The following is a 23,849-nucleotide window of genomic DNA, read 5'->3' as shown; positions in this document are numbered from 1 at the left end:
CTTTCCTGCTTCTTTTTTGCACCCTACTTCACCCCCACCCTGCTCCCTGATCCCACACCGTCCCATATACGTTGAAAAACTATAGGGTGAATAAAACCTGAGGAAGAATTGTAAGGATTAGGTGGCTAGTGCCCATTATGCTATACCCGCCCCCCTCCCCAAAACGGTATGGAACGATGCAAGTAAATATTTAACCACGGGACATCAATTCTGGACAGTCTGATGGCGTATTCTTGGGAGTGTACTCCTTGTTACAGGATCTCTGGAAGGTCCCAAGGATAAATTGCTGTCTGTATCTTAGAATTGGATTTGCATCTTGGCATAGCGGTTTGAAAGAGAAAATTAGATTCCCAGAGCGTATCACTACTATTATTTCCATCTACATCCTTCCTTTCCCATCTGTCTGCTCCTAACAAGACAAGTTAAGAAGCATCCTGATTCACGATCCTGTGCTCACTTCCAAACCTTCTCTGCCTAGACTTGCCTCATTTGCCGCTCTATCTCTTCTCCACCACTCCAGCAGCGCACGGGATTCTGCTCCCTATTCATTCATGTATTTATTTATTCAGTCTTTACCAAAAACTTACTCTTTGAACTTTGCAAAATGCCAGTGAGGCAGAGCCTGTGTCCTATACTGGAGCAGTTCGGTCTAGAGGGGAAGGGCAAACAGTGACCACCACACTAGCTCCCTGCCGTATACTCACCTAGCTCTGCTCTTTCCCACTGGGCCCCTCATAGAGGCTGCACCTCTGCTGCAGCCTTAAGCCCAGGACCTTGACATTGGCCAACTCTCTGGCAGGATCTAACAAAAAAGTGGAGTCATAGTTCTGCTTCCAGTGTAAATCGGGGTTTATTATTCAAGATCTGTATTCTGCCCATATCCAGAGGAGGTTAGAGCAAAGATTAAAAACTTAGATCTGGAGGGGGCAGGCAGTTAGCAACAAAGAATGAAGAATGAGGAGGTCTGAGACAATAGGGAGTGCTGGGGACTGTGGCACATTGGAGAACACATGTCCCATCCAGGGAGGTAAGTGCTTCGCAGCTCCAGTCCCTTTTAGCCACATGGAATGTGCTGCCGGTGTGGCCATATCTAAGTTTTCAAGGAAAGATGAAAAGCCAGTCTTTATACAAAATCACCTGTTGGTATCTATTTCTAGTTTTTTAAACACTCTGCACTGACTAAGCAGAAAGTGTCTGTACATTGGGCTTGTGACCACCACTTCATTTCCTCTGTTCTTATGAGAAGCATCTGTGCAGCACACTGCATTGAGACTCAATTTCCACTTTTGGCTTTTCTACATTAAAGTCATTTGACCTTAAACCCAGTACTTTCCCGTTTGGACCTTCATTTTTCTTCTCTATAAGTAGGGCAGGACCAACTAATCTTGAAGGGCTCGAGCCCACAAATCTGTGGTGTGGCACTGTGTGCAAATATTCTCTCTATTCACATCATTCTGTCCTTCTCCTGTCCTTTGGCCAGTGAGCAACAACTTGTTTGGGGTCAAAGGGCTTGTTAAAGGAGGCTTCTATAAGTCAGTGTAGACTCATTTTAGGTATAGATTTGAAAGTTATGAAGTTAATGGACTGAAAGCTAGAAGAGGACTCAGATCTGCTGGTTCACTCCCTGTAAGGTTAAGTAGTGTGCACAAGGCCACAGAGCTTTTATGGACTTTCCTGCATTAGGAAGCTCCTTTCATTTTATATCCAGTTGGTAAATGGTATTGTCATAGCTAGCAAGACATAATTAACCATTGCTGTGAACTGTTTCTTCCCTTCTCACCAGTAGGATTAGGTCCATAAAAGCAGTTAAGATCTTTGATCCCATGAACTACCAGAGTCCCAAATTGGAATGGTTGTTGCTCATAGGATATCAGCAAATTAACCTTTGTGCGATCCATGCTATGTTAAGATCAGCCTTCTTGGTGTTTTTTTTTTTTTTTGGCATTTAGCTACTACTTACATTAGAAAATGGTTACTTAACCATTTCAGGGAGCACAAGAACGTGCTGAGAAGGGGCAGGCAGCAGGAAGATATGAGAAGACCTTTCAAGGAAGTAGAAACAGCAAATGCAAATTACCACTTAACGTGGTAATTTGGTTCAATAAACATTGTATAAGCTATCTGATTTTTAAAACAACTTTAGCTCCAGAAGTAACAGTCCCATAAAGGGTGCATGTTAGCAGTGCTCTATGGCAGCTGTCCTCAGCCTTTTTGGTACCAGGGATGGTTTCATGGAAGACAATTTTTCCACAGATTGGGTAGGGGAGGAAGCAGATCTTAGGCAGTGATGCCAGCGATGGGGAGCGGCTGTAAATACAAATGAAGTTCCTTTGCTTGCTTGCCGCTCACCCTTGATTGCTTCTTTGTTGCTAGTCTCATGTCTAAATTTAAAGCATAACTCAGTGGTCCCCAACATTTTTGGCGCCAGGGACCAGTTTCATGGAAGCCAATTTTTCTATGGATGGAGGTAGGGAAGGGAGGAGGTGGAGCTGAGGGGGAGGCAGAGCTTGGTGGGGAGGTGGAGGTGATGGGGGGATAGGTGGAGCTCTGGGGCCCAGTTCCTAACAGGCCACAGACCAGTACCAGTCCATGGGGCTTGCGGGTTGGGGACCACAGCTCTATGGGACATAAATTAAGAAGGACATTTTTCCAGCTGTGATTGGATATGCGTGTTGGTGTTTCAGCAAGCTGCATGATCAGCACAAAGACCAGGTCATTAAAGTTTGCTGGCAGGAATCAGAAAACCTGCAAATCACCAGGGGAGCCCAGATGGCCTGTGTGGAAGTGGCCCTTTGAAATCTGTCTGCTGAGGGCAATGCTGGGGGCCACAACCTCTTGTAGGATGTGCAATTGATCACACCCCCCCTGGAGAGCATGAGGCCTTCATCAGCACCTTCCTTGCAAGCAACACATCCCCGTGTCCAGCATGTCTGATTAAGTTGCTTCTCTATTTAAAACCTAACCCTCCCATTCCACTTAGAGTAAGCTGCAGACCCCTTGCTGTGCCAAGCAAAGTCCTCGTGATCCTGCTCCCACCTCGCCCTCTCACCTCACCACTGTCGCTCTTGACTTTGCTCACTCAGCTCCAGCCTTGCTGGCTTTATTGCTGGTCCTCAAACACCCAGAGTTCCTTCCTGCCTTGGGGCCTTCGCATTTGCTGTTTCTACTTCCTTGAAAGGTCTTCTCATATCTTCCTGCTGCCTGCCCCTTCTCAGCATGCTCTTGTGCTCTCTGAATCCTCAGGGTGGTCCTCCTGAACCATTGTGGGTGACACTCCCCTTCCCAGTTACTCTTCGTCTTCTCAGGTTGTTTTATTTTCTGCATAGTACTTGTTATCATCTGGAAATTTATTGTTTATTCACTTTTGTAGTTATTTACTGCTTCTCTCTCCCATTACAAAATAGGCTTCACTGGAGATGAAGACGTTGTATACCCTGGCAGGTATTAGCTAGAGACCTAGGACAAGTTATGTGGACTTTCTGAGCCTTAGTTTCATCACCTGTAAAATAGAGATCTCAACAGAAGTCTGAATAACTGGGGTAATATCTTCCTTTTAGTCATATTGTGGGGGATTAAATGGGACCATGAGGAAAGACTCCCCTTTGTAATACTGGAGCTAAATAACCATCAACTTATTTTTCAATCTATTAGTCAACCAAGGTTTCACTATTCAAAACATCCTTAAAACATAAATGATAATGTTCATTGTAGAAACTGGTAATATATAATGCATATAATTCTTTTCTTATTTATGTGAGCTTCTATTTTCTATGAGTATATAAATGTATATTTTCATCAAATTGTACAAGTTATTTGCATGTTTATGTCTTTTTATATAATGTTATCTATTGATCTTATTTGGTGAAATAGTCTTCCAAGTCATCTTGAATGCTGTCTAATATCACATTGCACTGTACTTTATTTAACCATTGCCTCATTATTGGATATTTAGGTTGCTTTCAATTTTTCTACTTTGCATAAATAACACTGTCCTGGACATCTTTATGCATAGATATTGTACTGCACCATTTATTATTTTCTTAGAATTGAAACCTAGTAAGTGGAAACCATTTGTTTATTGAGCTTCTTCTGTGTATCAGTGGGTTCACTTTACTGTGCACCATGGAGAATCCCAAACAAGTCCAAAAGTCTTAAACAAGTCGCTCTGGCTGAGGAAACAGAGTTCAGACACATGAAACAATAGGGAGCAACCCCAGCCAGTATATAATGGACCAAGGGCTAAATGATTTGGTTGCAGACAAGGTGCTGGGGGAGTTCTGAAAATAGAAAATCAGAGGGTAGCAGTAGGTGGAGAAGACCGACTACACAGAGGATTAGATTTGACATGGTCTGGGAGGATGGATTGGAGGAGGGGAGAAGGCATTGGGTCTGGGGGACCGCACGAGGGAAGGTGCAGACAAGCCAGCCCTGAAGCAGTCTGGTCCATAGTCGACAGCATTGAGCAGATGAGGTGAGAAGGCTTGGATGGAGCCAGGAGTGACAATGCCATAGTCATGTGCTTGGCACTTACACAGAGGCTAAGTATTATTACCATCATTCCAAGCACACAGGGGTCTGCTCGGAACAACAATATGAGCCATTTGTACAAAAGACCGAAATGGAATCCAAATAACAGGTCCAGCTGGTCCAAATCTGTCCCTCCCCCTGTAGTTAACATTTTACTACCCGACCAAGTGACTAATGAATCTGGCCCAGCGTAAATCCCCAGGCACAAATCCCTGCTTGGGGTCTGTGTCTAGACATCCAGACCTGAGTGCAATTTGCACTTTGAACATCCAGCGCCTTATCGCTCGCGAGAAATCAAGTTTAATAGGGAAGATGGGGAGGTGTCGCTTCCACCCCCTCCCTTTGGCACGGAGGTGGTGGAACGGTGGAACGAGGATCCCCTTGGATAATGACTGCATTAGGAGACTGAAAGATCGTAACAGTGTTTGTTATGTGTCTCGGGTTGTTCAGAAGCACTGACCGGGAGCCTTCTCCATCTCATTGCAGACTGTGTTTTGTGAAGCTCAAGCTCCTAATGATAGCCATTGAGTACAAGTCTGCCAACCGAGAGAGCCGGTAAGTTTGCTGTGACCCAGTGGCCGGCTGACATTTGTGGTGGTGAGAGTGTACTCTGGGAACATTCGGTCCACTCTGCTTTCTTGTGCATTATTTATTTGCTTGGAACTCAACGCAGCGCCTCTCTGACCCTAGGGTACATTTCAAGGCATGCTCCACCAGACACTGCAGCTTCTACCCCAGACCAGGCTGGCACCCAAGCCCCACTGTGCATTCAGAGAGTGTTTCTCCAGGGGAGAGGGACGAGCCCTCCAAATATCTCCACCTGATCATCCCAACCTGGACTTTTCACCTTCTAAGTGTGTAACTGGGGACAGACCCTGTCCTAAAACCCCTTTTTAATGCCGTGAGCAAAAAGCAGGTGGACTCTGGCCTCCTTTACGGCAGGTATGGGGCACAGCCGTGAGGGGAGACATCAGCTCTCTTGATAGCCAAATTACCAGCAGCCTATTGTGTACCATATGTGCTTCTCCCGGTGCAACCGAAATCCAGGTGGCAGAATATCAGCTTCATGTAAATGAGCCAGGAGAGCAGGGCTCAGAGGCGGGAGCTCTCTTTATTTATTTATTTTGCACTTAATTATGTGCAAATCAGACCGATGAGGGACTAGGTCTGGTTGAAACAGATAACACCCCAGTCAATATATGAGTTCGCACTGGAAAACGGAAGCATCATGCTAGCAAAAAATTTTGTTGATGGGATACTGTATACATTACAGGTAAAATAGAGATGATTTTTGCTCCCCAATTCTTATCAATAGTTTTGGAAGAGAGAGGGCTCATTGAGAGGTGCTTGAGCTTTTGCTCTCTGAAACAACCCCCATAAGCTGTTCCTCCTATAGTACATTTTTTGTTCCTGCAGACACCCAAGGGTAGAGTGCAAGAAAAGCCTTGATAACTGAGCAGAGTGCAGGGCAAGACTAGAAGGTTCCTGTTATCATCATCTAAGGAGTTTTCATTATCTGGAGGAATGACCCGATAAAGCCAGACTTCCAAATGTACTGTCTGTGTCTCTGACAACAACAACAACAACAACAAAAAAAACCCAACAGAACAAAACACTGGATTGTAAGCAAATCAATCCAATGTTTTCTGTTACCTTAACCACAAGATCAGATTGCTCACAAAGTCAATCTGATCAAATGTTAAGCTATTTTGAAAATCCAAATCAACCAAGAGGAGGAAAAAAATGGTAGATTTAGTGGCCACATGGCTGTAGCAATTAACAAATATGTACACAAATGACCTTTTTTTTCCATGTTGGCAAAGTGGGGAATATTATTTGCAAAAATCCCCTGGGAGTCCTGGTTATTTACTGTTCAAGAGATGAGATGGAATTTTCCAGAATTACTGTTTGCACCTGTGTTTGCCAATACCCACCTGTACCTGTGGGTGGGGATCGTGTATCCTAGGCTTTTGCAAATGATATTCTTCATGTTGCCAAGTCAGTAAATCTTTGCGTAACTCAGTGTTCTCCCTTTATCACTTTTGTGCCTCTTTCAAAAAAGTGTCATGATGTGGGCGACGCTGATGCTGAATATTGTTTTTTGACCATTTTGGAATAATTTCATGGCAGCAAACTGCACCCTGAACCTTGCCTAGTTGTCTCTCACCTGCTGCCTTTTGGAACCAAGGAGGGAGAGCGAAAGGCTACTAATGGTTCAGTGTCACTCTGCTGTCACCTTTCCAAGAAAACCAACTCAGAGCTCTCCCTGAAGACAAAAATCTTTTCTTTGATGGACTCATCCATTGATTCAACTGAGGTGTTTTCAACAAAGCCATATTTGTAGATACAGATAGTTTTTAGGTTTTTTTTTTTCCCCCGAGAAAAAAATGGTAAAAAGAACTTGTTTGGCTTTGTTTTGGCTTTGCGTGTGCAGCTGCCAGCTTTAATCCTCAAACGTGGCTTGGTCTCAGTGTGGAAGCACATTGGTTCTTGTGGAAAAAGGTGTGTTTGAGGGAATGTGGATCATACCTCTGAGGAGACACAGGACTTATCAAACATGATCGCCATGTTAAACATAAACGCGTTTTTGATACTTCCCAAGATAATCATTTTAATTTTTTTCTTCATTTCAAAATTTCCCGATTCCTTTCCTCTCATATTTTCTAACTGGTCGGGTGTTAGAATTCCGAGAACCTGCTTCCCCTTCCCACCCCCTTGCCTTCAACCTGTGTTTAACTACCTCCTCTGTTGTTGGTTCCACCCCACGAGACTGTTTTCACGCTTTGCTGAAAAACCTTGTTTTCACATGCATCCTTCCAATGATTTGAAACAAAGGTTTTAATTCCTTCTTTCCTCCTTGTGTCAATTTATTATCAAATTGTTTGATTTTAAATTCTTTTCTTGTCGTTTTGCAGAAGCCGAAAGCGGTATGCACTCTTCGTTAACTTTCCTTCCAACCTCCACCCTCTACCTTCACTCCTAACCACAGGACTAACCATTTGCCAAGAATTCAAGAAGAGAGAGATTATATATCTGTATATATAATCTCATCCCCTTGTCTAATATATATTATATATGTGTATTTATATATATGTGTGTGTGTGTGTGTGTATATATGTATACACACACACCCCTCTCCAACTAGAGTCCATAAACCCAAAGTAGCCTGTTGCTGTTGTTGTTTGATTTGTTGATTCTTTTGGATGACGCACTAACTTCTTTGCAGGAAACCTAAAAAAAAAAAAGGAAAGGCACAATCCTGTTTTCTGTCATAGTACAAATGATGGGGACAGATACTATTCAAGTTGAAAGGAGGATGCTTCTCTCCAGCCCTCTGTGTCTGTTTCTGTATTGTCCTGGTGTGTCTTGGCGTCCACTGGACTCTGGCACCGTCCTGTCTATGTATCACATCCACATCCCCAGCGACCTTCTCCTCCCTGTGCTGAGCTTCCAGTTTGTAGAGCGGAGTTCGTGTCCTTTTATCCACAAAACAGAGACCAAGCCCTTACACTTCTGATTTTGGTGATAACATTTTGGGTATTTTATTTCATGGGCAGTGTTCAGTAAAGACTTAGAACACTGCTACTAAATCGCCAGATTATCACATGTGATTTACTGAATGAGTACTATTAACTGAGACAAACTCATGGTTTTTTCCCCTTAAGGTGTGTTTGGGCATATTTCTTAATATAAAGTATCTCAGCTTTCATCATGTGACTTCACCTTGTTTTGCTGCTGTTTTGTGTTGCATAAAGCATGACTAAATTATCATCAATGACGTTTTTTAAAAAAAACTTTTTGGGTTAATACTTCCAGCATAGCTTTTCAATAATGTGTTCTCTAAGGCAGCATTGTTGAAAACATACTACTTAGATGCCTACTTCTTCGTCTTTTCAAGAGTCACTTTTCTCCGTGATTGTAATCACTGTCACGTGTTTGTGTCTGTGTTTGTAATTGTGTGTGTTTGGGTGTGTGTGTATTTGTCTGAACCTCTTTCCAAAGTCAGATTCCTCTGTGATTTTTTTTTTTTTTTAGTAGATTCGTATAAATAGAGGTGGCTTCCTGTCAGTTTGGTATTATTGATATGATCCAACTGCAAGAAGTTACTGCAACACTTTGCATCTTCAAAGGTCCACAGTGGTTGCACCTCTGCTGTTGGCTTTTGGCCTTTGAGTCCTTTTATCTTGTGGTGAAGGCATGTTGTAATGTAGGCATGATTTGTCCTAAAGTATACCAGAAAGTGACTTGGCTTGCTCCCAGAAACAAATATCCAGCATTATCCTTCCTAGATCAACTTTCTCTTCCCCATCCCATGTGGCTAATATTTTTCATAGGTGCCAAATATATTTTAAATTGCTATTTCTAAAATTACTGAAATGGAGTCAGGCTAAACAAGTCCTTGCCAATATCATTGGTGGACCACAGTGCCATCATTTGAGTCTAACCAACTGGGAGCAACCTTTATCATGCTGTCTGTGTGTAAGTCAACTGGGCTTAAGTATATTGAAACATGGAATACACAACTGTGTCTCCTACATATATCCAAAAGTAAAAGTGTGTGTGTCTAGTTGTGTGGGACTCCATATATTTTAAAGCCCAGAAGAAATGAAAAGTTCCAGAAAGGTGATAAAATTTGAGATGTGGGGTTTCTCTGAGCTGTATGTGTCCTAAGACAGCCCACAAACTACAGTGTAGTTGTAGTTTCTAAGAGGTGACGCAATTAGTTCAAACAAAGTCCCAACTGAAAGTAATTGTATATGAACTTGTGTGATCCGAGAAGCCTCTTCCCAGTGGCATGATTCATCTGGGCATAGCATGAATTGAAGTCCTAGATGGTTCTTATTTGCTTGCTCTAGTTAATGAAGTCCCATTAGCTTGCTAGACACAAATATAATTACCATGTTATCCAGTACAATCTATGTTTTCACATGAGCTGTGATTTTTTTTTTTTTAATTGCCTGGGGAATGGTACATTACACCAACCAAAAACGGAGTGGGAAGGAGAGACATATACATCTATCCTATTTATCCATAATGGATAAAAGTTTCTTTTAAAAATGTATTTCAGTTGAATCACCAGTCATTGGTTGTCTCCGAAAACAGGAAGCAAGTAAAGTTTACAGTGATCGAGGAGGAGATCACTAGATGCTTTCCAGTTGTTACATACAAGGGATGGAGAAAGGGAATACATCGTTTTTCCCCCACCAAGCCCCGGTCTTCCAACCTGACCAGAGTTTAGTAAGAGACACCCAGTGAAATGTGACACAGCTGGAAACCGATGCTCCTCTCGTGGGGCAACCTGAGAGAGACACTTCCCTGTTGGACTGAACCGTGCCACAGTTCCATGTAGATGTGTGTTATGTTTAGAAACACATATTTCAGCTCTAAGTGAGTTGTGTTTTCAACACTGAAATCAATTGTTCCAACTCCCCAAGTGGCACACTGTTTATATATTTGTATATTTGCATATTCATACTTAATACCTCTGGGAGATTGTGAGCACATTGGCCAACCACACCAGAAAGGTGTGGTCAAGCCTTTGATCGGCCCGCCTGATGAGAATTGCAGCTTGGTCTTTGAAAGAAACCTGTGACTTCCTTTCCAAGGATTTGTAGGGAAAGGAAAACTTTTCGAATTGACGCTAATGACTTATGCTTTTTATTCATTCAACAATTAGTTGAAAAGTGCCTGTTGCATGCAGGGCTCTGCGCTTGCTGCTATGAGAAACTCAAAAGTAAATAGAAAGTGATCATGTTTTTCACCCCTGTACTCAACTATGGGCTCCTTACGGGTGAGTAAGCAAAGAATTAGTCTAGATTTAGAAGTAGTCTAAGAGCAAAAGAAAAAGAGCGAGTGTCCTTGGGGAAGGGACCATACCAACCCTGTGCTTCTAGCTGCCACTGGATGTTTTCCGTTGAAATCAGTAAGGTCATGAAAGACAGAGGATAATTTATGTGTTCCTTGAAATGAGGGAAAGTCCAGCTCTGCCAAGAAGATGTCCTTGTTGGAATTCTGCTAATGGATATATGGACTTTTTTTCTTAGAGATTTTCTTGATTCTTCACATGACACATCTTGAAGTTTATCTCTGATAAACTAGTGAATTAGACAAAGTTGGAGCCAAAGAAGTAATTTAAAGTGGCACACAGGGAGGGCGACTTTTGGCAGTCATAAGCACAAAACAAACCTAACATTGGATATTCTCCTAAAGAGATCAAAGATCTTTGGAAAAATTTACGTATTCCCTTTACGAGGTCAATAACAAATTCTAAGGGTAGCAGGCATTTTGCAGGAATGAAAGGGGAAAAAAAAAGTTACTCGTGTCTAGAATCCTTATCTTTTTATATTTTCAAAAGAGGAGGATTAACATTTTATTTACACTTTCTAGATTTGGAATGTGGACAGAAGACAATGTCTGAAATGTCAAAAACAGTAATGTATTTCCTCAAAGAATTTTTGAAACTCTACTCTTACACAGGGAATATTATATGTCACAGCACGCTGGACTCAGGGGCATGTGCTTCTTTTCCAAACCCTTAAATATGTGAGCCGAATCTAGCACAATGGACATCTTTATGCATCTAGATTTCTTTCTTTCATTATTCTCAAGGCATGGGTTCATACTTTCGGTTCCCACCCAGAAGGCTGCCTTAGCTTTAGCTCAGTATCTGCAAATGCTGCTGCCTCGCACCTCACATGGAGATGGTTTTAACCCTCTCACCCCCGTCCACAGGGACAGGAGGGCATCCTGAAATCACACGGTCTGTGAGGTCATCGCAGATGCTTTTGGTTTCTTCCACAATCAGCCAGACATGAGATTTAAGGAACAAGAGATGCTCTACTGTGCAGACAGAAGTCAGTCCAAATGAGCCCATCTTTGGATGTTATGCAGGGATAAAATGTCTTGGATACTGCAGTTGGTGAAAAGGTCTTTCGATGCCAATAGGGTACGTCCTGGGTCATTTATTAGCACCAAGGACAAGACCTCTCATTTAGTTTTATAATCACTTAGCTCACCATTAGTAGCAACCATGTATTTAAAACCTACTATGTGCCCGTCACTCAGCACATAGTATGCACTTTAATTCTCTTAAAAGCACTGTGAGCTACTGAATAGTCACCCCATTTTACAGATAAGGAGAGTGAGGCTTAGCTGCAGTCACATGCCCAAAGCCAGGACTCAAACTGATGAGGCCTGACGCACGTGCCTGCGTGCTTAACCAACATCAGCAGCACACCTGAGATTTGAACACAAATGTGCCTTATGTCAGTGCCCAAAATCTTTCCTCTCCACCACACTAACTTGTCTAAAGCAAGCTCAAAGGCTGTAATAAATTATCTCAACCTTGCACTCACGAGAATGCCAATTCCAAATTTTCACTGGAGGCCAATTTTTGTTTGCTGTTGATAAAGAACAGTGGAAATGCAAAGAAACTTTTCATTGACAGGAACCTTGCTTTCAGTGTATTTCACAGTGACACAGTGGGTTCAATCACTGGCTTATGATTAATAAGCATGTAATGCAAAAAAAGAAAACAGGATTCTATGTGAAGCTTGTTTTGTGCCTATACGTCACCAAGACATCGATGTGGGTCAAAATAAATTCTTTTGTTCCAATCACAATAGGATTTTTTTTCACTCTGAAGTTTTTCTTACATTTTACATGAATACATATCAAAATTTAGACTTTTTCAACTTCAAAGAACTAGCTCCTTTAGGCTGCAGAAGTGCATGGGATTTTTCATGTACGTCCTTATACATTACTCTGGAGTGTGCAAGTCTTCACCCCGCATCTTCATCTCAGGATCCGCAAGGTATTTTGATAAGAAACCCTCTGTTCCATTCCATGGGTCCAGCTAGAAAAAAATCTCTGATAATTTTGTTGAAAATGAAATAAATTTTGGCTTTTCTTTTTGCAAGAATAAAAATAGTAACAAAGCCAACACATATTGAAGCTTCTATACATTCTCTCACTTACCTCCTTGAAGAAAGGCAATTATTATCATTATCCCCTTCTTGTAGGTAATGGAATTGAGTTCTAGGGAGGTTTAGTAACTTGCCCAAAGTCAGACAGCTACTAAGTGACAGTGCTGGAATTTGGACCCAATTTCTGATTGCAGAGCCAGGGCATATAAGAACTGCCTTACAGGAAAGGGGGTAAGAAAATGTGCAAAATCACGAATTCTGCCTTTCTAAAATGTCATATTGAATTGGCTTTGAAAAATGAATCCATCTAACCAGTGCAAGCTCTGACCCTTTCCCCTCATAATTGTGTGAAGTCAGAGGGCTCGTTACCCCAACGTGAAGAGCTGGCGGTGGGGTAATTAGGAGGTGCTTGTACGATGCCGCTGTTGGTTGCAAGCTGTGCTATTAGAGGGCACTGCTGCTCTCTGATTCAGAGCGAATCTCCCTGCTGCCTGTGGTTGTAGGGAAGGACAGTCAAACCTCCCTAGCCTCTTGCTATGATTTAGTGTTAATAATAGAGATGACACAGGTTTGCTTTCCTTCCGTCAGGTCTTGTTATAGGTAATGGTGGCTGCTCTTGTGACCACAATTATTTTGCAATAATGGCCTGCTCAGAGTTCTCCCAACAGAACAAAAGTTCACCTGGGTCCTTCCTGTATTACTACAAACATATCATCTGTGGACCACAGCACTTTTCAAGAATGGTTTTACCAGTGGAAAAAGATTACATATTAATTACCATCCCCCATTTTGACCATCATGACTTCCGTTAGACTGATTCCAGATATCTATTACCTTAAACACCAGCTTTTCAGATCAGAGAATATCTCTGTTGTATCTCTTGCTTCATTTAGAGTCCCTAAATTCAGTATCCGTTAAGCCCAAAGCCTCATCTCCGTCTCTGTGTAAGACATTCCTGTATTCTGCTTTTGATTTGCAGAAAATTAAACTTATTTGTTTCATCCATTTATTAGGTTAGGATACATTTATCTCTTCAGTCAATCCAAACACAACTTGGTCAGCTAATCTATTTAGACCACTTTGAAAGAGGACTGTGTATGTTTAGGTTCCGACTCTCCTGCAAGGCAAGTTTTCTTTAGGGGTAATTTGCATTTGTTTTCTAACTACAGTTTGCCTCAACTAGGACATATATGCTAGACACACATCTTATTCAAACATCCCATACATTTTTGTAAATAGCAGATTGGAATCCTTAAGTACATCCAACTGCTGACATTTTTCTTTTGCACTGTTTGGGTAGATCCAACTTTTCCTACATAGGCTGTACATGGAATCTACTTCCATGTCCTTATCAATGACATAAAGATGTTTGGTTTGTTTCTGCATTAGTTATGGGTGTCTTGTACCATTCCCTGTGGTAACATGTGGTGTGTATACATGTATGTTTCCGTATACATATAGGGGTCCCATTAATGCTCTGTCATCTAATGGAAAATTGATGTAGCATTAACTTCATTTAGGCCAATAATGCTTCAACCTTGACCATCCATAGCAGTTTCCAAAGGGATTCATTATGACAGACTTTGCTTCAAATTAGACGGCCATAATGGCAGCTAGACTGCCCCATTATACAAACCCAGGTCCTAAAACCTAGATTTGCTTTGATTTCCTCCACTGGGAGTGTGCCAACCTGGGAATTAACCAGTACAGCTTAATGTTTGGGGCAGTAGGCATCAGATTCTGGACAAAATCTTTGGGGAAAGCATTAGACTAGTGGGCCCCCTATAAAAACAACAGTAACATGTAGCCTTCAAGGTTTTATTCAGAACACGACCTCACAAACTTGTCTTCTTTGTTTGTTTTTGTTCACTGAGCAGTATATTAATTAATCCTGGAAACCATCTTAAGATCCAAGAAGGTACTTTAGGATTTTTCATCGCAAGTGATGCCAAAGAAGTTAAGAGGTAAGAGTTTATTTTCCTCTGGCTTTCTTTCTGGCCCAGCCATAGACATCTTGACCTATGGAAAGTGGGCATGTTTCCCAATGTACAGGGCTCTCTGACCCACAAGCTTCTTAACGTATCTATGGTCATAAAATGGTGCAGAGCTTTAGGAAGAAGAGATTGTGCTTTCAAATGCTTCCATGGACTCCTTTCACATAGGCAGCTCCACATCTCTGAATTGGGATAATAAAATTTTAGAACTAGGAGGCTTAGTTACCTACTCTTTCATTTTATAAGGGAGAAAACTGAGGCTCCGAGAGCTGAGTGATTGTTCAAGGTCATCCTGATTCTCGATGACCCAGACCAACATAACAAAGCAATTGGCTCCTTGTCCAGTGTTCTTTATTTAATATTATCTGGACAAATGAACTTGAGAATTGTCTGTTTTCTACTGTAAGTGCAAAATGGAATTTCAAAAGGTTTGGATAGGCTGGGGGCAGTGGCTCATGCTTGTAATCCTAGCACTTTGGGAGGCTGAGGCAGGAGGCTGAGGCCTTGAGGCCAGGAGTTTAAGACCAGCCTGAGCAAAAGAGCAAGATGCCATCTCTACAAAAAATAGAGAAACTAAGTACGTGTGGTAGCATGAGCCCATAGTCCTAGCTACTCGAGGGGCTGAGGTGGGAGAATGGCTTAAACCCAGGAGTTGGAGGTTATAGTGGGCTATGATGGCACCACTGTACTCCAGCCTGGGAGACAGAACAAGACTGTGTGTCAAAAGAAAAAAAAATAGTTTGGATTAATTTCAAATGAAATCTGTCTGTGGCCATCTAGGTAAGTGGCTGAAGTTGTCAGCTTCAATTGTTAAGCCTCTGTAAGTACAGTCCAGGATTTCATTGGCCTCCATGTTTCATGACATTTTAATTAGTATCCTTAAGCCTGTGTGAGCAGCCTAGAGAATCATAGGGCTCTTTGCAGAACAACATGGAATATTCTTATATTTGATCCTTTCCCATGAACTTGGAAAAATTTACTAGGCAAAAATGTGACGCAAATGGTCAGACAGGTCACTCAGTTAGACAATAATGTTACATAAAATATTTTAAGAGAATTATTAATTGTGAAGGTCTATACTTATTTATATAAGCCTATTGTCTTCATTTAATGAGTTCCTACTTCAAGCCAAACCCATGCTAGGTGGGCCCCCTTCCTTATTGCTACTCCTCTAAGTAACTCAGGAGGTAAGTCTTTCTAAACATCCAAGGCTTTGGTTTCCTTATCTGTAAATTTGAGATAAATGATTTATCCAAGGCCATACAGCCCATAAGTAAGTGACAGAACCCAGATTGCAACTGGTCTTTCCTTTTGTAAAACCTGCTGTCTTTCTACCAAATTTAATAATACTAACACACTGTTATGGAGGGCTTACCATACACCAGCACTAAGGTACTAGGTTTTCTGTATCTATGAACTCGTTTAATTCTCACAGCAACCTCATGAAATAGGTAGGTAGCATGACTATTTCCTACTTTACATAGGAGGAAACTGAGGCACAAATTGGTTAACTAACTTTCCCAAAGTCACGGTGCTAACGAGTGATAAAGCCAGGATTTAAAGCCAGGAAGTCTGATTCCAGAGCCTCTTAATGATTTGCCTGGGAGTGAGCCTGACATGCTGAACACAAGATGATATGTGACAATGGGTGCTGATGGTTCTTTTTCTCATTGCCCGCTCTAGCAAACCAGCCATACTCGTTACAAAATCTTTCAGGAAAAAGAAAATATAAGATGGAGAAGCAAAAAAAAAAAAAAAAAAAAAAAAAAAAAAAATCTTAAAACTGAGCTCTCTAATAACTTAAATTTAGTTCTGCAAATTGAGAAAAGATTACCATTATTCGGTTGTGGGAGAGAAACACCTCCCTGCCCAGTTCATGGAATCTCACTGCTCTTCAGGGGCATCCTGAGAACTGGGTTCACCTGAGAAGGGTAAGTGGGGTGAATGGGGCTGAAGCCCCCTGCTTTGGTCCTCTGGAAAAGAACATTGTGCTCTTGTCCTGACTGTGAAACCCAGAAGCTCAAAACAACATCTCAGCACCAAGTACAGGAGGCTGGGGAGCACAGCGGCATCATTTATCACGTGTACCTCCCAGATAGCAAATATAACATGAAACTCCCATTTGTGTAATTCTATTTCCTATTGCATCTCTCACTAATGAATGTCACAAATACCAGGCAGTCCAAAAAACAAATTACCTCCTATATTAAGGAGTGCAATATGTCTCATTTCAGTGCTTTATGGTATTCACAAATACATGCTGACACAATCAGCTACAACACCAGCCTGTAATTTTCCATGGTGTGTGATGTGTCAGAGCAAATGCTGTCAGTTAGGGGATTTCAAATAGATGAAGACTGCAGAAAACCACAGAAAGGACATTGGAGATTTGAATGAAACTAAACAAGTTTTGTAAAAATGGAAAAGTAGATTATGATGATCTAGTATTGAGTTTGGACCCTCCACTGCAAAGCAGCAACAAAAGAAGTTTATGAATTCTAGCTCATAGAAACTTTCAGACACAGAGTTTTAGATAAACAGGAATGAAACCATCCAATTTCAGTCTTAAAAAGGTCATTTGGGGAACGGGCATTTGGGCATTTGTCCTTTACTCCTTGCCACCAAATAGTTTCCTTTTTAAGTAATCTTGGAACATAGTCTTTAATATAGGAGTCGCAAAATGGTGGCTCATTGATTCAATTTGGCTTGCAGATATGATTCTTTTGAGTCATATTTTAAAAAATAAACTAGTTGCCAAGGTGAAAACAGTTATGGGCTTTTATATAAAAATCCTTATTACTGGTTTCTCCTGAAAAATTGGCAGACCCAAAAATACTGGAAAACATTCTCACTCAGTCATTCATTCATCAAATATCTATAAGCCACCTACTGCTTAGGAAGGTCTATACAAGGTGCCAGGGAAACACAGTGGTTAACAATGGAGAGATGTTCCTGCCCTAATGGGGCTCACATTCTAGGGAGGAGAAAATTTCAGGTTTTTTAAAAAATTAATGATGAAAGAATTAATGCAACTGGGTCACTGATTTAGGTTGGGTATAAGTGAAGGTTTCTTTGAGAGGGTAGCATTTGAGCAGAGCTAGAGATGAGGTTAAAGACCCATCATGCAAAGATCAGACAGGAAGAGAAGACAGGTGGGAAGAAGTCTACTGTGGCCAGGGACTCTGAGAAGGAAAATGTGGCTAGGAGTAAAGGAGGGGACAGTGGGATCAGAGGGGGTTAGAGAGTGAAGGGAGGCTTGTTCCTATACCACTTTATAAAGAGGTTTGGTTTGCTGTAAAATGGAAGTCATGGATGGTTTTAAGCTGGGGGTGATGTGGTCCGATTTATCTCATTAAAAGGTCATACTCCCTGCATTGTAGAGAATGGGATGAATGGAACAGGAGAGGAGGCCAGAGACTCAGAGACTATTGCATAGTGTAGGGGAGAGATGATGGCAGCTTGGGTGTCTGGGGAGTGGAGGTGAAGAGAAGTGGGTTCCGCTCAGACTATATTTTAGGGAGTCCACGAACCCACTGATGAAATGGGTAGAAGAAGTGAGGGGAAAAAGAGGAATCAAGGATGAAACCTAGATCCAAGGCATAAGCAACTGGATGGATGATGACTCCATCTTAACAAGATGGTGAAAACTGGATGAGAAGAAAGTTTTGGGTGGCAGGAAGTTAAGCATTCCATTTGGACTGTTAAGTTGGAGGTGTGCACCAAATGTGCACGTGGACAGATCATAAAGGAAGTTGGATCTTAGATTCTGGGCTTCTAGGGAAAGATGAGGCTGGAGATGTAATCTTGTGTGCTGTATCAATGAGGGTCCCAGTGAGAAAAAGATGACACACTTCAGTGGGAAAAGGGAGGAGAGTTTTATGCAGGAACTATGTCAAGTGTGGGCAGATAGTTAAGGAAAACCAGCAAGGGGTGGGGAAGCACCCCAGAGCCAGCAAGAGAGGGGAGCCACTCTCACCCTAGATCTGCAGGGTCAAGGGGAGAGGGACCATCAGGAGCTGGAGAGAGGGGCTATGATGTGGGAATGACTGGCCAGCAGGAGCTTTGTCCTTCTGTAGACAAGTGTCACCACTGCCATTTCATGGCCCAGGGGGGAGGGAGTGAAGGGGGTCATTGGGGTGAACTCCTCTCTTCCCACACTCCGGGCTCCTACTGGCCTTTCCTGCTGGCCACACATAACAGGAAACCAGAGGACAAGAGACAAGAAAGGCCATCCTTATGGGAGGCAGAGCTGGCCTTCTTGATGCTGTGTGATGCAAGGTTACCAGCTGAAGGCTTGAGTGGGAGGGTGCAGTGAGCAGGAGAGGACATGGAGAGGAGAGCAGAGAGAGTTGTTTTGGAGGGTAGGAAAGCAGGCACCAGGAGAATGGAGAGATCCCAGGGGGGAGGGAACAGGCCCCTGGAATCCACAGCTGTGGATTTAAAGTGAGATCAGCGTGCTTTCTTCCCGGCGACACTTAGTCACTCAGGTGCAGGTGTGCAGTGAGGTAGGGACTTTGCCAGGTGAGCATGACAGCGGCAGAGGTGGGTAGGGAAGAGAATGGTGCTTGCAGAGAAATGCCACTTGGCAAAGGTCAAGTAGAGCTGAGATGCTCTGTCTCCTCCAGTGGGGGGTTTGCCTCCAGGTCACCTTGGACACGCCCCAGCCCTCACCTCATTTCGTGCATTAACCTTACTTGCCTAACTCTGGAAGACATTACGCTAAGGGAAATAAGCCAGGCACAGAAAGACAAATACCACATGATCTCCTGCATATGTGGAATCTTTAAAAGTCAAACTCAGAGAAGCAGAGAGTGGAATGGTGGTTACCAGGCACTGGGGGTGGGGCTGATGGGGAGATGTTGGTCAAAGGATACATTTAGGTTAGACAGGAACACATTCAAAAGATCCACTGTACAACATGGCGACTACAGTTAATACCAACGTATCATATGCTTGAAAGTTAGTGAGAGAGTAGATTTTAAGTGTTCTCATCATAGAAAGTGATGAGTATGTGGGGTAATGTATATGTTAATTGGCTTGATTTAGTCATTCCACATGTATACATATTTCAAAACATTGTGTTGTTTACCTCAAATATATTCAATTTTTATTTATCTATTAAAAAAATTAAATAAAAAAAAAAAGAATCCAGCTTCAATGCACGGAGTAATCACACTTTATCTTTCCAACAGTGTATACGGGCTCACCATCCTTTCATCACACCATAGTGGGTTTAAGACCCTGGGCCCTGGTGTCGGACTGCCTGGATTTGCCTCTTGGCTCTGCCTCACCTAGCTGTGTGGCCTTGGGCAGGTCACTGAATCTCTCTGTGCTCCAGTTTCCTTATGTGTGAAACAGAGATTATAATCATACCTCCTTCAAAGGGTTGTTTGAGAATCAAATACGTTAATGTTTGTAAAATCCTTAGAATAGCGCCTTGGCCTATATAGCCTGTGCTCTATAAATGTTAGCTGTTAGGATTGTTACCACTATTGTTGTTGTTATTGTTGTTATTATGTGTTAGGAGCATCATATGGGAGAGACAATGCCCAAAGGAAATGGAAGCAAAGTTACTTTCCCCAATTTGGATGTTTTCTCCTTTGCTTTCCTTCCCATTCTGAGGCACACTGATTGGGTGCTTAGCCGCATTGCCAGTCCGGGTAAACGGTCAGCCAGCTTTTCTTTCTTTGCCATGGCTGACAGCTGGCACTTAGAGAAGCAGTAGAGGAGGCGCTAGGGTAGAGCAAGCAATGGATTTGGATTTGGAAGCCCTGGGGCTGGCCAAGCCCCAGCATGGGATGACTTTGAACAGACCATGACAACCTCTTCAATTTACAGATGAGGACACTGAGTCCCAGAGATCTTGGCTGCAAGTTCTCCAAGGTCTCTTCTGGATCCAACAGTCTTACCACTGGTGTCCAGCTAGTGCCCATTATAAATCCAAGTCCTGTGAAAAACATAAAAAGACTTGTGTTTATTTCTTCAGCCCTGGTCAAGGAAAGACCGCGTTTATCCCTGGCACCCAGTTCTCGTTGGCAGGGCTAAAGATGCCAAGCCAAGGATTTGTTAGTTTCTGGATACAGAAGGTTGTAATGTTGTTCCAGTGAATTTTATCACCTCCCCAGTACTGAAAGGACACAGGCCTCTTGTGCTGTTCTAGATACTTCGTTTTTAAGTAGTGCTTGAATGATCTTATTTTGGATCTTATTTTGTCTTGTCCAGAATACTTTTGACACAGCCAATGGCCTCTGGAATCACATATGGACACTTAGATCAAATTAGGGGTTTTCCTGTTGATTGGTTCTTCCAGGACCCCTTCTACCCACCCCTCAATAGCCTCTACTCATCCCAGTGGTCAGCTGAACTTTGCTCTGTAGTAAGAAGAAAACCTTCATTTAGTACAGGTTCTCAGGGCTGGATAGCATGGGACTTGGGCCAGCCAGCTTTGGAGTAAAATGGGCTGTGAAGTCCTACAGAGGGGTTGCTGGAGAACTGCCTCACTCGTGGCTTTTGTCTTTCCCTCTCCACTCTCCTCTCGGACCCTCTTTCACTTTGGCTGACAAGGAAAGGTGCTTCCAAAGTGACAAGGTTAATATTTTTATTTGACTGAGGAACGACATACTTCTGCCCCCTTTAATATCTATTTGAGCAGACTGAGGGGCTTTCAGAGTTGTATTTAGACCCCCCACCAAGGGCCTAGGGCTGCTTGCCCACGTGTTCCCATGAGCAGCATCGAACGCTGTTCTCCAAAATTGAAAGATGAGCCAGCAGATGCAGCGCGTCACGTCAGCGACCTTTCTCCTGGTGCCTTTGCAAATGGAAGTTTATGAAAAGAAGCACTAACTCCAATCACAGAATTCTGTGTTTGAAATAGATGGTTTTGCAACAAACATTTCCGTCTGCAAACGTCTAAACCTTTCAAAAGATTAAAGGAAATTAGTGCTGGCGTGTTCCATTAATTTGGCACCACCGTGGAGGAAATGTGGTACTCATTTCATCTGGGTGGATTATGAAATGTGTCAGTTTTTCCATTCTCTTTCTCCAGGGCATTTTTTTACTGCAAGGCCTGTCATGATGACATCACAGATCCCAAAAGAATAAAAAAATGCGGCTGCAAAAGGCGTAAGTAGTATTTCTCTCCCCGTCCCCTCCCTCTCTCCTCCCTATTCCCTGAATCCGTTTTCCTTCTCCTTTTCCTATTAGAGAAACACTAAACATCAAGAGTTGTCTCGAGTATGTTTATGTTTCACCCAGCAGTTTAAAGAGACAGGAAATAAATACCTGTCCTCGCTTTGTTAGAGCAGAGGATGAAAAATCACCACCCTCAACACGCAGGAGGGAACCTAGTACCTAGCCTCACTTCTTGGGTCTAGGGGTGCCTCATCAGATGTGCCCAGTCTGACATAGTCAAGTACGATGTGTAAAAAGGAAGACAGCTGCAGCCATAGATGAGGGAGTGTTTTTGCATAGTGATTTCCAGTGGATGGGGCCACCGAGTCTACTCGGGTTGAGAGGGAAACTGAGTCTGAGGACTCGGTCTCCAAAATGGGAGTTGATTCTCTTTCTCTTTGGGATTTCTGCAGGTTTTAGTACCAAACACCAGAGTTGTCAATCGTGATACCCTCAGACTGTCCCAGGAAAAGAACTTTGCCATCCTCAATGAGCTTCAGTCTCCATTGGCCCAAAGGCCAACCTGCAGGGCTCTTGCTCAAGCACCGCTGCTCTTTAGGACAGGCTGGGTTGGGCTCAGCAGCTTCTGACATACCCTGTCTCAGGCCCCTTCTGAAGCAGTTTGCCAACAGGGCCTCTTGCAAAAGATGGAGTGAGTCAGGAACATTGGCTTGCGATCTCCTGAGATACCACGACTTAAAGCAGCCTTTCCTTTGGGAAGGCTGTGCCTTTTGCATTAATTAAGCTTCATTGCCTAATAAAAATTGTTCTCAACCCTAGAGAAAACAAAAATCATGATGCCTTCCTTCCTAAAGTGATTTATCATCTTAAAATCTCCTTGGGATCGTTGCTTTGATCCTCACCATAACCTTGTGTAAGTGGCGAGGGGTGTTATTAATCCCATTTTACAAAAAGAGGAAACTAAGCTTCCAAGTTTAATGAGAGGATGAGATTGCAGACAGTCACACAGCCCAAGTACAGGGACCCAGGCTCACCCAAAGACCTCTTTTGAAACTTGTTCTCTGAGTCCTCTAATCTTTTTTGCAGAAGGGAAGGGCGAGATGGGTGATCTTGGGTCAGATGAGTAAGAACATTTATGAAAGATCACCCCATAAAATACTTTTTCACAAGCAGAAACCAGACAGAAGAGCACCATTCCTGGGAACTGCCAATGAAGTAAGGATCTTTTGCAGTGCACTCCTAAGGTGGGGAGGCACAGAAAATGTAAAACCAGTAAGACATAAATATCACTCTGTTGGCGCACAGGGAAGATTCCCCAATCTCTGGGGCAAATGCCCATGGGGCACACTCTTGGTTTGGTGAAGTTTCTATAGAAATCTTCGCAGGCTGGTTCTCAAGTCTGGGGCAGCTTAGGCCCACTGTTTTGCCTCCCCCTTTCTCAATGACTTAACACACATGGTCCGCCTCTCTGACTCTGTCACCTTACTAAGATAAGTATTTATTTATATCTCAGAACAAAAGACTCTAACTTCTTGGGACCTGAGAATTCCCTTATTCTGACAACCTACCAGGAAGAGCATCTAAGAGAGTGCAAGGCACAGAACACCCGCACTCCCTACCCAATCCCCCTAGACACCATGACTCAGACGACCCTTCCCACCAGGCAGTCGGCCCCAGCCCTTCTTGGTTTGCTGTGGCCACAGAAGCACAGCCCAGTGGCTCGGCTGTCCTGGGCCATTTCCAGCAGAAGGAACATAGCATTCCAAGGGTAGAGGCACATCAGAGAGAGCAACAGAGCCAAGAGGGCAAACTCTCCTGTAAGGAGACTCTTGTAGCAAGGGGTTGGAAAAGGCAGGAGAGCAATTCAAGACAGGATATTAGCCAGTGGCTTGCCCCACAGGGGTATCAATGAAAGGGCAAGACTATGACTCGCTTATCGATTCTCCATTCACACATTTTTGAGTACCTGCTTCGTGGTGCTATTCTTAGTGTCAGGGATGGACCCATGGACAAGGCAAAGCCCCGTCCTCCTGAAATCGTTGCCGTAGTGAATGGAGACCATGATCATGTCAACAGTTACTTAAATTCAGAGAGAGCCCCATGCTAAGAAGAGAGAAGAGACTGCCTGAGGGTGTGGGGAATCTTGTGGGGATGCTACTTCATAGCTTGGGAGGTCAGGAAGGCCCCATGGGGAGATGTCATTGAATCTGAGACCCAATCTACGTAGGAAGAAGAGCAAACGCAGGAATGATCATATAGTGTTTGGAGGACG

The 23,849-nt window shown here is 42.9% G+C and overlaps 1 protein-coding gene across 26 annotated transcripts in view; it reads left to right on the top strand.

The window, feature by feature from the left end:
* KCNMA1 (potassium calcium-activated channel subfamily M alpha 1) overlaps positions 1–23,849 on the top strand; it is a 725,165-nt gene that overhangs the window by 567,921 nt on the left and 133,395 nt on the right. For 16 of the 26 annotated variants that reach the window (XM_069460484.1, XM_069460483.1, XM_069460482.1 and 13 more), the window contains 3 exons: positions 5,014–5,082; positions 14,330–14,416; positions 21,492–21,568. In XM_069460484.1, the coding sequence (XP_069316585.1) occupies positions 5,014–5,082; positions 14,330–14,416; positions 21,492–21,568 (233 nt within the window). Of the gene's footprint in view, positions 1–5,013; positions 5,083–7,442; positions 7,455–14,329; positions 14,417–21,491; positions 21,569–23,849 lie in introns of all 26 variants that reach the window. The other 10 variants (XM_069460487.1, XM_069460480.1, XM_069460474.1 and 7 more) reach the window with 1 other exon arrangement.

The sequence above is a fragment of the Eulemur rufifrons genome, chromosome 28, assembly GCF_041146395.1.
Source record: "Eulemur rufifrons isolate Redbay chromosome 28, OSU_ERuf_1, whole genome shotgun sequence".
Lineage (NCBI taxonomy): Eukaryota > Metazoa > Chordata > Mammalia > Primates > Lemuridae > Eulemur > Eulemur rufifrons.
This window is presented reverse-complemented; position numbering and strand designations above follow the sequence as displayed.